This window comes from Pecten maximus, chromosome 12 (assembly GCF_902652985.1).
Source record: "Pecten maximus chromosome 12, xPecMax1.1, whole genome shotgun sequence".
Taxonomy (NCBI): domain Eukaryota; kingdom Metazoa; phylum Mollusca; class Bivalvia; order Pectinida; family Pectinidae; genus Pecten; species Pecten maximus.
Window position 1 is genome coordinate 28198845 of NC_047026.1, and position 13093 is coordinate 28211937.

Below are 13093 nucleotides of genomic sequence, written 5' to 3' on the forward strand. Positions count from 1 at the left end.
ACTGATACGTTGCAAGGGCAATTATCATGGGAAGCCTTACGTTTATTTCTGTATAAGGAGAGTAATGTGATATTTATTTCGTCATGAAACATGAATAATTTGCAATGCAAACTAGTGTATTGAATTACAGTATTGCGATAAGATAACAATTTTTTAACACATTTTCTTATCATTTTTAATGCATTCTTCACTTCCTTGTCCTATTTTGATTGACTGTTAAACAAAACAACATAAAAAAGAAATATATAGAATAATCGTACATTTATCACACTTATATATAGTGTTTTGACGTTATGGATTAAAACTGTTACAATATGGTGGAACAGACCTGTTTTGTCGGTGTTTCTCACCATTACAGAAAGATAGAGCAGAATAGATAAGGAACACCAACAAAAATAGAATAAGGAATTGTTTAAGATGAAAAACATTCATGTTGTTTAATATAAACTAGTCAGCATTCAAGATTGCGGTTTGGTTTGTTTTTGTTTAACGTCCTATTAACAGCCAGGGTCATTTAAGGACGAGCCAGGTTTTGGAGGTGGAGGAAAGCCGGAGTACCCGGAGAAAACCACCGGCCTACGGTCAGTACTTGGCAACTGCCCCACGTAGGTTTCGAACTCGCAACCCAGAGGTGGAGGGCTAGTGTTAAAGTGTCGGGACACATTAACCACTCGGCCACCGCGGCCCCCCTCAAGATTGCGGAGGCAATAAATAGAGGATAGAGGTTTGTATATTTGTTCCATAAAACTTTTGATTACCTTACACTAAACTGGAATGATAACAAACATAAACCGAGTTCTAATAAAGGACAAACTGTCATCTTAACGCCGTATCAATGATTGGTAGATATTCAGGTGATATAAAATATTATATAATACATGTAGCGCAATTAATCCTTTATAATGGGGTTCTGCTTGGATTTCACCGCCTACATTGTAGGTTAATTCAGAATGAAATACTTGTTCTTCTTTGACAACGAATTATTTGTCTTTCACCATGTTGATACATGTTTGATGAAATAATATACCAGGTAACATACAATATAATACATTTTATTTAATATTTTATATATCTAATGTCAATATAACAGGTATATACAATTTATAAGTAATACCACTTTCAAATGGTTGTAACTGTTTTGTCCTTCTAGGACTAATCAGTGATGTTAGGGGCGTCATACAGCTGTTATATTAGTCCTTATATGACTCGTCAGTGATGTTAGGGACATCATACAGCTATTTTGTCCTTCTAGGACTCGTCAGTAATGTTATAGACATCATACAGCTGTTTCGACCTTCTAGGACTCGTCCGTGATGTTAAAGATACCATACCGCTGTTTCGTCCTTCTAAGACTCGTCAGTAATGTTAGAGACATCATACAGCTGTTTTGTCCTTCTAGGACTCGTCAGTGATATTCATACAGCTTTTGCTACTAAGGGCCTCAAGTGATCACACGAGGCGACAAATAAGCTAGCCTCAAATGAACATCATTCATAGCTAACATATCATGCTCTATTTACCATAACTACATGGCTACATCGTCTTCATTTGATGGACATGTTTAAGCAATAGCAAATAAAGAAGTGTAAACACTGTTTGACCTAAAAACCAATAAAACGAGGACATGATATGAACACATGATACACTTGTCGAATTGTGACTATTTGATGTCCTATCAACACATTTAACCACAGTGCTTACTTCAACTCAAATTATGAACTACTTTTTGCAATGTCGTGTCATTACACCGACGTGAAATTTTGCATATCTGTCTCCCTGTCCATTATAATAATTGCCCTACGTAAGTTTCGTTTTATAATAACACAGTAATTTAAATGGAGACCAGTTGAATTATGTACATGAATCAACAACCAGGTAATCAGGAAGGGTAAGCGGTTTTCTTCATCGACGACACTCGATACCAAGTGATGTCAGATCTAGGTAATGTCATGTTCTCAAAAGAGAAGCAGGGTAATGACACGAACAGTAATGTTTATCAAAGAACACTGGTCATGTCAAACAAAGAAACGACGAATAGTAAATAAAAACCAATGCTTGTACATCCTGATATTATGAAAATACACTCATTGAATTTTGCAGTCCAAATAGTTATAGATGTTCAGTTTCGCCTCCACCAAATACAAAAGTTTTCAATAAATATCTATACTGCTTTGTCTTTGTATTATGGTCCATTCCTGTCCCGTCAATACGAAGCCATGACAATTATTTGAAAAAAGCTATACAGTTATACAGATATGTCATCAGTTGCAGAGAACCATCCAATGATATAAAGGATGAGACTTCAATAGAATACTGGTATGTTGTATCAATAATTTAAACGAATGCTCTTATAAACACCATTATACTGGGCCGTGACATTAATGTCCCAGTCATACAGCAATGAATAAATAACTAACAATAGTCAGAATAGAATTACTTCCTTTTAGGCTATGGATATTGTTATGCTAAAGCCACCCTTTTGTCTTCCAATATGTATAGTAGTTATCACTAGGAATTTAGAATTGAATTTGCTAGAGTGAAGCAATCTTTGTTGCCTCTGTTTAACATTCTCTGTCCGTCCACAATGCATTGACCCCTTCACAGTAGGTTTAATACATGTGCTCTGATATACTATCAAGGCTCCCTCTAATTTAATTTAGACTATTAAGGTTCCATCTACCTTTACTTTAGACTATAAAGGCCCCCTCTACCTTAACGTTAGACTATTAAGACTTCCTCTTCCTTTACTTTAGACTATTAAGACTTCTTCTTCCATTACTTTAGACTATCAAGGCTCCCTCTACCTTAACGTTAGACTATTACGACTTCTTCTTCCATTACTTTAGACTATCAAGGCTCTCTCTCATTTTACTTTAGACTATTAAGGCTCTCTCTACCTTTACTTTAGATTATTAAGGTTCCCTCTATCTTAACTTTACATTACCAAGGTTCCCTCTACCTTTACTTCAGACCAATAAGACTCCCTCTACCTTTATGGTAGACTATTAAAACTTCCTCTACCTTTACTTTAGACTATTAAGACTTCTTCTTCCATTACTTTAGACTATCAAGGCTCCCTCTACCTTAACGTTAGACTATTACGACTTCTTCTTCCATTACTTTAGACTATCAAGGCTCTCTCTCATTTTACTTTAGACTATTAAGGCTCTCTCTCATTTTACTTTAGACTATTAAGGCTCTCTCTACCTTTACTTTAGATTATTAAGGCACCCTCTACCTTTACTTTAGACCAATAAGACTCCCTCTACCTTTATGGTAGACTATTAAAACTTCCTCTACCTTTACTTTAGAATATTAAGGCTCCTGCTAACTTTACTTTGAACTATTAAGGTTCCATTTACCTTTACTTTAGACTAAAAAGGTTCCATTTACCTTTACTTTAGACTATTAAGGTTCCATTTACCTTTACTTTAGACTAAAAAGGTTCCATTTACCTTTACTTTAGACTATTAAGGTTCCATTTACCTTTACTTTAGACTATAAAGGATCCCTGTACCTTAACTTTAGACTATTAAGACTCCCTCTTCCTTTACTTTAGACTATTGTAGCACACTACAGTAGGACAGCATGGCCATGGGCGATTTGTTTTGTTAAGCAAATAACTCCTGTATTATGATATGCATAAAAATGAAAAAAATAATAAATGTACACTATAATTCGTATATTCAGTATAAAGTAGTACATACAGGCTTCACATTTGTTAAAATTTAAATAAATAAATTGGTTCCAGATTTTAAATTTCCGGTTTTGCCGAAGGTGTGTTTACACAGGAAATTTTGTTTTGTCTACAGCGAAAAAAGGAAGCTCACAGTAAAGGTAACATAGCGGGAAAACTTAATTTACAACATATGTCAAAACAAGATTAATTCTGTCATTGAGGTTTCAGAAAAAAATTGTGTAGAGAATTGTGTCATTTTGGATCAAATATCATAATATTTTAAGCAATTTCTAAGTTGCTACCATGGTATTCACAGCTCTGAAAACCACAGAAAATATCAGTTTACTTATTCTTCAGAGCTATATTAAAATTGCAAATGTAAGGTTAACTGGCAATGTTTACATATCTAAAACATGTGCCATATTTTTCAGAATTGGGCATTTTTACTGTACACTACTACCTATGAAAGCTCCGTCTACCTTTACTTTAGATTACTAAGGTTCAATCTACTTTACTTTAGACTATTAAGACTTCCTCTACCTTAACGTTATACTATCAAAACCCCCTCTACCTTTATTGTAGGCTATTGAGGACCCCTCTTCCTTTACTGCACGCGCTTCTTGTGCTTACAGCAGCCTTTAGGTTTGAACAAAACGCAATTCCCGCGTAAATTTGTTTCGTTCCATTGGGTTATCGCGTCTCCCAAAGAACACACAGCTGATGGGTTAAAGGCGTTTCACCCTTTTTATGAAAATTCAATCAGCGAGGATTTAGCAGAGATGTCGTTTGGCCTCTACTCTTATGCATATTCATAAACAATGACCAGTTGAGTTTGTAGCCTTGCGATGTTTCCTGCTAGTTGGAAAGTGACATCAACTCAAAATATGCAGGGTATATGTAGCTTTTGAATCTGTACTCTCTGTTTTGCGTCACCTAGAGTGCTGTCGAGATATGGAAAGTAGAATTAAGGATGTGTACCACATTAATAGGATTAATGATACATCACGAGGATTAGTAAATCAACATTAAGTTGATAATTTTTGTTTACAATTTTATCTAATTAAACCTATTGTTATTGTTTATAAAAAGTGTTATGTAAAATAAGACTTTCGTCGCATAATCTTGATATAGAGTATGGCAGAAAACATGATGTTCCAAGGGCTAACAGATTGTGCATATTGTAATTTAGATGAAATTGAAGACGAGGATCATTTTTCATTACAATGTCCACTTTACTATGAAATTCGTCAATAATATATAGGAATTATCATTACAGAAATCCTAGTGTTTTTAAATAAGTAAAATTATAGTTTAAACAATGTAAAAGTACAAAATAAAACTGGTAGATTTATTCATTTAGCTTTTAGAAAAAGGACAGATTGACCCCTTGCTTAATCGAGTAGTCTTTACTAGTCATGTCTTCATACATCATACACGCAGTAATGTTTTTAAACGAATTTTGCGTGATTCTCCAAACTATTCCTTTAAAACCGAGTCTGTACACCTTATTTAATAATCCGTTTATCCATACACTGTTGAATGCTTAAGCATTATCTAAGAAAGCAGCAAAGACCTTTGATCTATTTTCGATATAATGACATATCGGCTCCTTGACAGTGATGTTTCCACAATCATTTGTAACTAAAATAACAGATTGAACCATCTACTATCGGGACAAAAATGTGTGTTACATACAATTCCTTATTTGTTTCCAGTGTCTGGAAAGGTAAGAGTCTTCACAGACGATTTGACACCTGAACTCTGGTCGTAAGACATTCAAGATTCCTTATTATCACATACATAACTGGAACGTCTCTTATCATTTATCACCTTATCAATCTCGCAATTGAAGAAACTAGACACTTTGATTGAGTAAAAAATAACCAAACAGATCTTTCTTCATTTTATTTTCGTGAATCGTGTGTACTAAATATCACTACATGTATGTACATTGTATCAGTTAAACATTCAATGCATTAATTTTGTGTATATATTATGTAATATAATAATGTAGCACAGTATTATATGATATATTGAATTAATATACTGATGGAAACGGTATATCTTATTTATACAGCGTAACAATTACATGTATCATCACATAGTTTTTACAACATGTATCTATCCGAAGATCTGCCGTAACCTTGAGATATATTGCGTGATAATTAGAGAAATAGAGGATTTTCTTTGCGATGAGGTAATGATGTATTCTCAACAGGAAGCCTCGACATATTCAATTATGTCACCACTGATGATAACAAACCTAGGTCCAAATGCATTCTTGTGCATATCTTTCCATTTGTAATTTTACTAGCTGTAAATAAAAAGAATATTCGCAGATATTAGGCAGTTGTATTTCCGTGACTTTGGGAAAGTAATGAAATGGGTAAAAGAGAGAATAAGGGCCACAGAAAACATTTGTTCATAATTTCACCTTTCATCTTTTGATCTTTCACATGTGATTTTTCTATTGTGTATAGGAGTATATATCACATAGTTGTCTGTACAACAGATGACTTTATATGTGGATTACTTACTGCGTTTCCTTGAATAATGTACAAAAATGTACATAGTGGTAACACAAACTCGTGGCGTGACCTGTTTCTGCCACAATATAAAAACTATTCCGATGATGAAGTCACCTATTTTGTGTCGATGTGTGTGTTTTTTTTTTACAATATCAGTAAGGGGGTAAGGATATGACCTGTAGTGAAATGGCCATATTAATATGCAAAACTGACATTTTCAGAAATATGTGGAAATATGATAATTTATTACATAACATTTAATTACAAGTTATATATTTTCAAAGCATTAAATTGATAGAAATCCATATGAAAAATAATCATCAGAAAAACACATGAGAACTTCTATGTGCGTGTTTTCATCGACCGCACCAAGCGGCCTTCACGAGTCCGACATTCAAGACACAATCAATCAAATTTTTAGAAAAGTAGTTCCGTCAAATTTCACCGTGTCAGACAATCAAAACGCAATTACAGTTTATTTCACGTGGTGTGGTATACACTGTATGTTCATACAACTGTTGTAGAGACCAACCAACCAATTGTTTTCCCATAGACTTTAGTGTTAACGTTTTGGATTATTTCATTCAAATTCTTGAATTGAATATGACGATTATGGTTTATAACAAAAGTTTAGGGTCTGATATAACACCTAATCAAAAAAAAAAGTTGGGTCCTTCAGCTCAAATTTTCTCCAGGGTAGCCATTTTGAAAATAGGTGAATTTCGCAGTAAAAATTCTCAAAAATCTTAAATGTTTACCTGTTTACTATTATTACGTGAACTTTTGGGGAAAAAAAAATCGGACTTACGAAATTTATATCAACATTTCTTATTGATAGTTACCTATTAGGCTACATATCTATTTTCTCACTTCAGAACATACTGGCCAATCAGTGACTGCCAGACATTTTATCCTTGGCTCAACGTTCTATACACAGGGGCTGTTTCAAAAATATATTTTTTTCAATTGGTTGGTTGTTCCCTTGTAAGGATTAGCTGATGCCTTCGGAACAGAGTGACACACAACTAGTTCAACATTTTTTTATTGACATAGAGAAAATCAATATGATTAGACATCAAACAAAGCCTACTTTGTGCGTCGACCTACCGTGGTAGAAATATGTAAATTCAATTTCGGAACAATATAAGCCCATCTACAGACGATTGAAAATTACCTTGTTGAGTAACAATATACGCCCGTCGGACTCCATGTCTAAAGATGAACATAGAGTATCTCGGGTTGAACAATATACGCCCGTCGGACACAATATATATAAACGAAAAAAGAGTGCCTCGAGGCGGAACAATATACGTCCGTCGGACTCCATGTCTAAAGATGAACTTAGAGTACCTCGGGGTGGAGCAATAAACGCCCGTCGGACACAATGTCTATAGACTAATGAAGAGTACCTCGGGGTGGAATAATATAACCCAAGAAATATTTTAGCAAAATGTATACAATATGGAAATGTAACAAAAGCAAATGCTGAACCAAACCACTGCAAAAACTGCTATTGCGACAAATCCCAAATATATTCCGATGAGATCGGTTTCAAAAAAGAAATTTTTAGAAGAAAAGAATAAAATACTGACATAAACAAACATCAATGACTATTTCCATACACAATACAACATGTATTAATATTGATTAATCATGGATATTGCAAGAATAATAAAATCAAACTGAACTAAAACAGAACTATATACCATGATAATAAAACCTCCCAGTCTCAAAGAGAACGTAATTAATAAAACGAAAGTAAAATAAGAACAAAATCTAGACTTGCACGGAGACCTTTGAAAAGGGTAATTAGTCCAGGTGTCCTATGAGAGTAAGCGTTTTGATGTCTGAGAGACGTGGACGCATCGCACTAATTCACACCACTAAATACTAAATATGATTATTGATTAAAGTCGTCTAATGATAACGACTGACTACAGTGACCATTATTAATTTGTTGTATTGTATTGATACGTCTGTATACTAGTGTAAGCGGTTCACACCCTTTTATGTACATGTATCTATCCGAAGATCTGCCGTAACCTTGAGATATATTGCGTGATAATTAGAGAAATAGAGGATTTTCTTTGCGATGAGGTAATGATGTATTCTCAACAGGAAGCCTCGACATATTCAATTATGTCACCACTGATGATAACAAATCTAGGTCCAAATGTATTCTTGTGCATATCTTTCCATTTGTAATTTTACTAGCTGTAAATAAAAAGAATATTCGCAGATATTAGGCAGTTGTATTTCCGTGACTTTGGGAAAGTAATGAAATGGGTAAAAGAGAGAATAAGGGCCACAGAAAACATTTGTTCATAATTTCACCTTTCATCTTTTGATCTTTCACATGTGATTTTGCTATTGTGTATAGGAGTATATTTGACATACATCTTGCTTATTTGTTATGTTCGTTGTGTAACTCACGGGGACCGGAAGCGAATTACCATAATAAGTAAACAGTAAACATTAATGTTATTTCTTTACCCACTATGTGAAGGTCGGAATTTTGCTACCGGTCCCTGTGGTGTAACTGATGTATACATATATGAATAAAGTATTGCTGTTGTATTATCCCCTCGAGCGATGAGTCGCCGAGGGTACGGTATATAGGGATCTGCCCGTACGTAAGTACGTACATGTATGTACGTAATATTTACATTGTCTGGAGCATAACTTTCAAACAATGCATGATAATTACATCAAATTCAATAGACATTAAGATCACATTGAAGCGGAGTGCAGTGTGCAAGAACATAAACCCTTGCTTTTGTTTTCACAGAGTTATCCTCTTTGTGAAAAAAACACAACTTATAAACACATTTTCTTACATCTAGCATTGCTACAGAGGATACCAAAACGTAGCATCCAAGAACCATAACTTTTGCTTCGGTTTTCAAACTTCGGTTTTTACAGTTATTCCTCTTTGTGGAAAAGTTTTCCACAGGGGATATGAAAACGGAGTGCAGCATACAAAATTGGGTTTGTTAGCTGTAGTAGATTATTTTAAACAAACACTGAAATGCAAATTTTCATTTTTATATCAGTTTTTGACATTACTTGAAAAACTGCTCAGCGCAATGATGACATATGCAGCATGGAGTCATGGTCAATTGTTTGATAAATTATCTGAGTGCTACATGATATCACTTTCATTGATGGCACTATATATGTTCACATCTTTTCTTTCATACCTGGAGTTCAAATACAAATGCAGTTGAGTATCAATTTGTTGTTAATAAAACAGATCACATTTCACTTGTGTCGGCCTGTTCAATTTATAATTCATGTTCATCGTCAAAGTTTGCCGTGAGCGGATTAGTATCGTTTCGCGATGCCTTGTTCAATCTTTGTTTCAACTTCATTTATAGTGATGTTGGTTTGAAACAAATGATTGAACATTAAAAAAAAAAAATGTGATTTATGCAGTAGGCATCACATTATAAACGGTGTATTTTTTCGTTTAATGTCATGAACAAATCTATTTTATGAAAACTTAAGCCGCGTACACAATATTACCGATACATAAAATGTTCACGATGATAGGTACAAAATGTACATAGTTATTCCTATCGGTACCTGCCAAAATTGTAAAACAAGTAAGCCCATATACATTATAAGGGTGTCAATGACAGACATACATACATATTCTATACTTTTATATCATTTAAGTTGATATATTGGGGCATCGCCAACTTAATGTACATTAAGATTAAACATTGATGTTGAATACATGACCATAGAGTATGTTTACAGAGGTAGATGCTTAATCTAGATAAATACAAACGATCGAGATATCATAACATCAAAGGCCTGCTGTTGTGGTCAATACTATACTCATTCAAATGTATATTTAAAGTTGAGCTAAAAAACCTTAAAACTATTTGTATGCAAGCTAATGTCGTCATTGTCTGCTACTGTTACATGTTATTGTCATTTGCAACTGTTGTTACTTCCAGTTGAGGCCCTAGAATGTCCGTCACGACTTCCGTCCTTTGAGCTAGTCTCTGATCCACTCTTGTTTCTCGATAGGTTTCTCTGATCGGGAGTTGATGAGCCAGATTGATCATTCCCGTTTCGAGACTGACTTCTACCAGAGCTGCCTGAGGTAGATCCCCTTCCATTACCGCTGTTTGTCGTTTCTGCAGTTTGTTCCTTCTCGGTACCATTCTGTTCCGACAAGCTAAAAATCATAATGTTTCCATTTTGTGAGCCGATCCATAGCCGATTGGATTTATCACATGCAACGGACCAGGGACTGCTTAACTCATCACCTGTATCTAGGATATCCTTGAGGTATTTCCCTGAAGAGTCAAGCATCTCAATGGTATCAGTATCAATATTAACAACGTAAATGTTCCCATCATCATCTACACATATGCCGCGTGGATTGAAATCAGATTTGTTTCCGCTGTTGTCTTTATCTCCTTTGTAGCAAGCCATCACTTTACCTGCGTCGTCCTGTATCATAACAGCCTGAGCAACCCAATCGGAAATGACGATGTTACCTGTTCCATTCAAAGCAAGCCTTGCTGGATACGGAACGTCACGGCTCATTGGTATGCTAGTAATTCCTTTACCTTTTTCTATTGAAAGTATTGACGAAATGTCGCCAGGCTTAACATCAAAGAACGCATCATTTTCGACACAGCCAGCAAAAATGATATTTTTTGTTGTATCCGCTACTATACCTCGAATGCACATTTCCGCTTTTGTGTATACAGATTTTCGACCTGTCGTGTCCACTGTACGGACCATGTTCGCTCCGTTGGATGTAATATATCCTCTTCCACTCATGAAAGTAACATCGTCCAGCACATGGCTAAACATTACGGTTTTTTCACATTTCCCTTCCACTGTAAACAGATGCACAGTAGATTCAGCTCCCACACAAACCCATGCTGCGTCGCTATCGGTTGGTGCTATGCCTGAAACGACACAATCCCCAGGTGGACAGTCAAATTTGTAAACGAATTCTGGTTTTCCATTGGATTCCTCTTTTTGTGCGTTGCTCTTTCTGTTTTCTTCTTCTTCCATGTCTGGATCGCGCAGCTTCCCGAATAATTCTTTCAATATTGCTTTGTCTAGGTTGCCTGGCTCAAAGACGATGCCACCCTCCTTCGGTGTATTGTTCTTACTGCCATTGTCAGCGCTTAAGATCTCCAGACGCTTTCTTAAGCTTACTGTGTGTGATACAACAGCCGTGTCATCAGCCTGGTCTAGTAAAAGTTGGCTAAAGAAATAGATCGCGGCGAATGACTTGAATCTTCTTTCCATTGTGTTTCTTCCGTCTTTTTCCTCAGTCTCACTTGCCATTCCCGTATCTGAGATTTCGCTTATAAAATCCAGTTTGATATCGTTTAAAACCTTTTGAAATGCTTCCAACTGTTCTTCAAAAGAATTCATCAGCTTATCTTCCCTTCCTGCATTTGCGTCATGTTTCTTTTTTATATTCTTACTATAATCACTAAGGCATTCAAGATGCTGAAAATATTCGTCTTTGTTGATCTCCAACGCCAGTTCTCGTCTAAATTCGTCGGCTACTTCCACAACATCACGCGACTTGTGACGTTTATGCGAAGTCATATTGCAGTCAATGCATATAAGTTCTTTGCATTCCTCACAGAAATACTGAAGTTCGTTTTTGTCATGAGCAGGGCATTTAGGCTTTCGTTTAACCTTACGTGCCCCTGACTCGTCGAGTCCCGCAACATTATGGTCCTTAGTAGCTTGCAGCTTTTCATGAAATGTCACACAGAATTTGCAGAGCTTCTGGTTACATTCATAACAAAACGATGCTGCCTTAGATTTCTCACCACATACATCACACGAGTGTTTCACTTTCCCGTCTCCTTGCCCTTCCCGCACGTCTCCGACGAAGCAATTCTTTTCGAATGCCTCCGGTCCATTTTCCGGGAGCTTCGACTCCGTTTTGCATAACGGACAACGGAAACTATCTCCTTTGCAGTTAGCATCTATGTACTCCTTGACACACTCGAAACAAAATGTATGATAGCATTCCAGCAGTCTAGGGTCTTTGAACTCCTCATTACAGATGAAGCATTCGCGGACATGTTTCTGTTCCTCTTCACTTAGTTTGGCTTTGTTAACAGCTTTCCTAAATGCCATTATTATGGCTGACATAGTACACGGATAGCTTCAACAGTTTCAGCAGTAACACAAACCCAGTAAAAAACTTTCACACAATGCTGTGATATCCTGAAAACCGAAATGAATATCGATTAATGTTATTGGCACTTCCTTTGACTTGATATAAATATTTCAAATTAAAACAATTTCTAGGTAAGTATTATGCCTGTACATCCGACACTAGTACATTCTTAGAGCAATCTGATATATTGTTATTTATACATTTATATGCACTAAATAACATTTTGGAATTATACCCATGTTTCGAATAATTCATATTCCTGTATATACAATGTACTATTCAGTGAAGAATTATAACGAAACCTGTCTCCAGCTGTGTAAATAGTTTCTAAAATATAGTATGTTCCTGGACAGGCATAGCGGTGCATAAGCATAAATCATGTCAATATTGAAAGTTTAAATATGCAAATTTACTCGAATGTCTTCAGCGGTTTTTTTTATTATTAAGTTATATTATTGCTTGTTTTAAAGCAACGGGTGTTCAATGCAGAAATACAAATCAATAACGATGTAATTGCAGGATTGTACTTACGTCTTCACGGATAAATGTGGCCACACACCTTTCGGTATCATCACCAGACCTTTAAAATACATTAACCAGAGTTCCTCTCGTGCGTCCGTTTCACGATGATGTGGTGCATGTTTTCAGTATATTTGCTAACACTCGAGAAACCCGAATCATCATAAAGAACGCTGTGTATTCACTCCA

At 35.6% G+C, this 13093-nt stretch overlaps 1 protein-coding gene across 1 annotated transcript; it reads right to left on the reverse strand.

Annotated features, from left to right (window-relative positions):
* Nucleotides 1–9211: 9211 nt before the first annotated feature.
* LOC117340035 lies at nucleotides 9212–12421 on the reverse strand. Its single transcript, XM_033901785.1, has one exon. The coding sequence runs from the start codon at nucleotides 12355–12357 to the stop codon at nucleotides 10147–10149; it is 2211 nt and encodes a 736-aa protein (XP_033757676.1). The 5' UTR covers nucleotides 12358–12421; the 3' UTR covers nucleotides 9212–10146.
* Between the last annotated feature and the right edge of the window lie 672 nt (nucleotides 12422–13093).

Coding starts and splice junctions, on each gene's coding strand:
- LOC117340035 (XM_033901785.1), bottom strand. CDS start 12,357: ATGTCAGCCATAATAATGGCATTTAGGAAAGCTGTTAACAAAGCCAAA.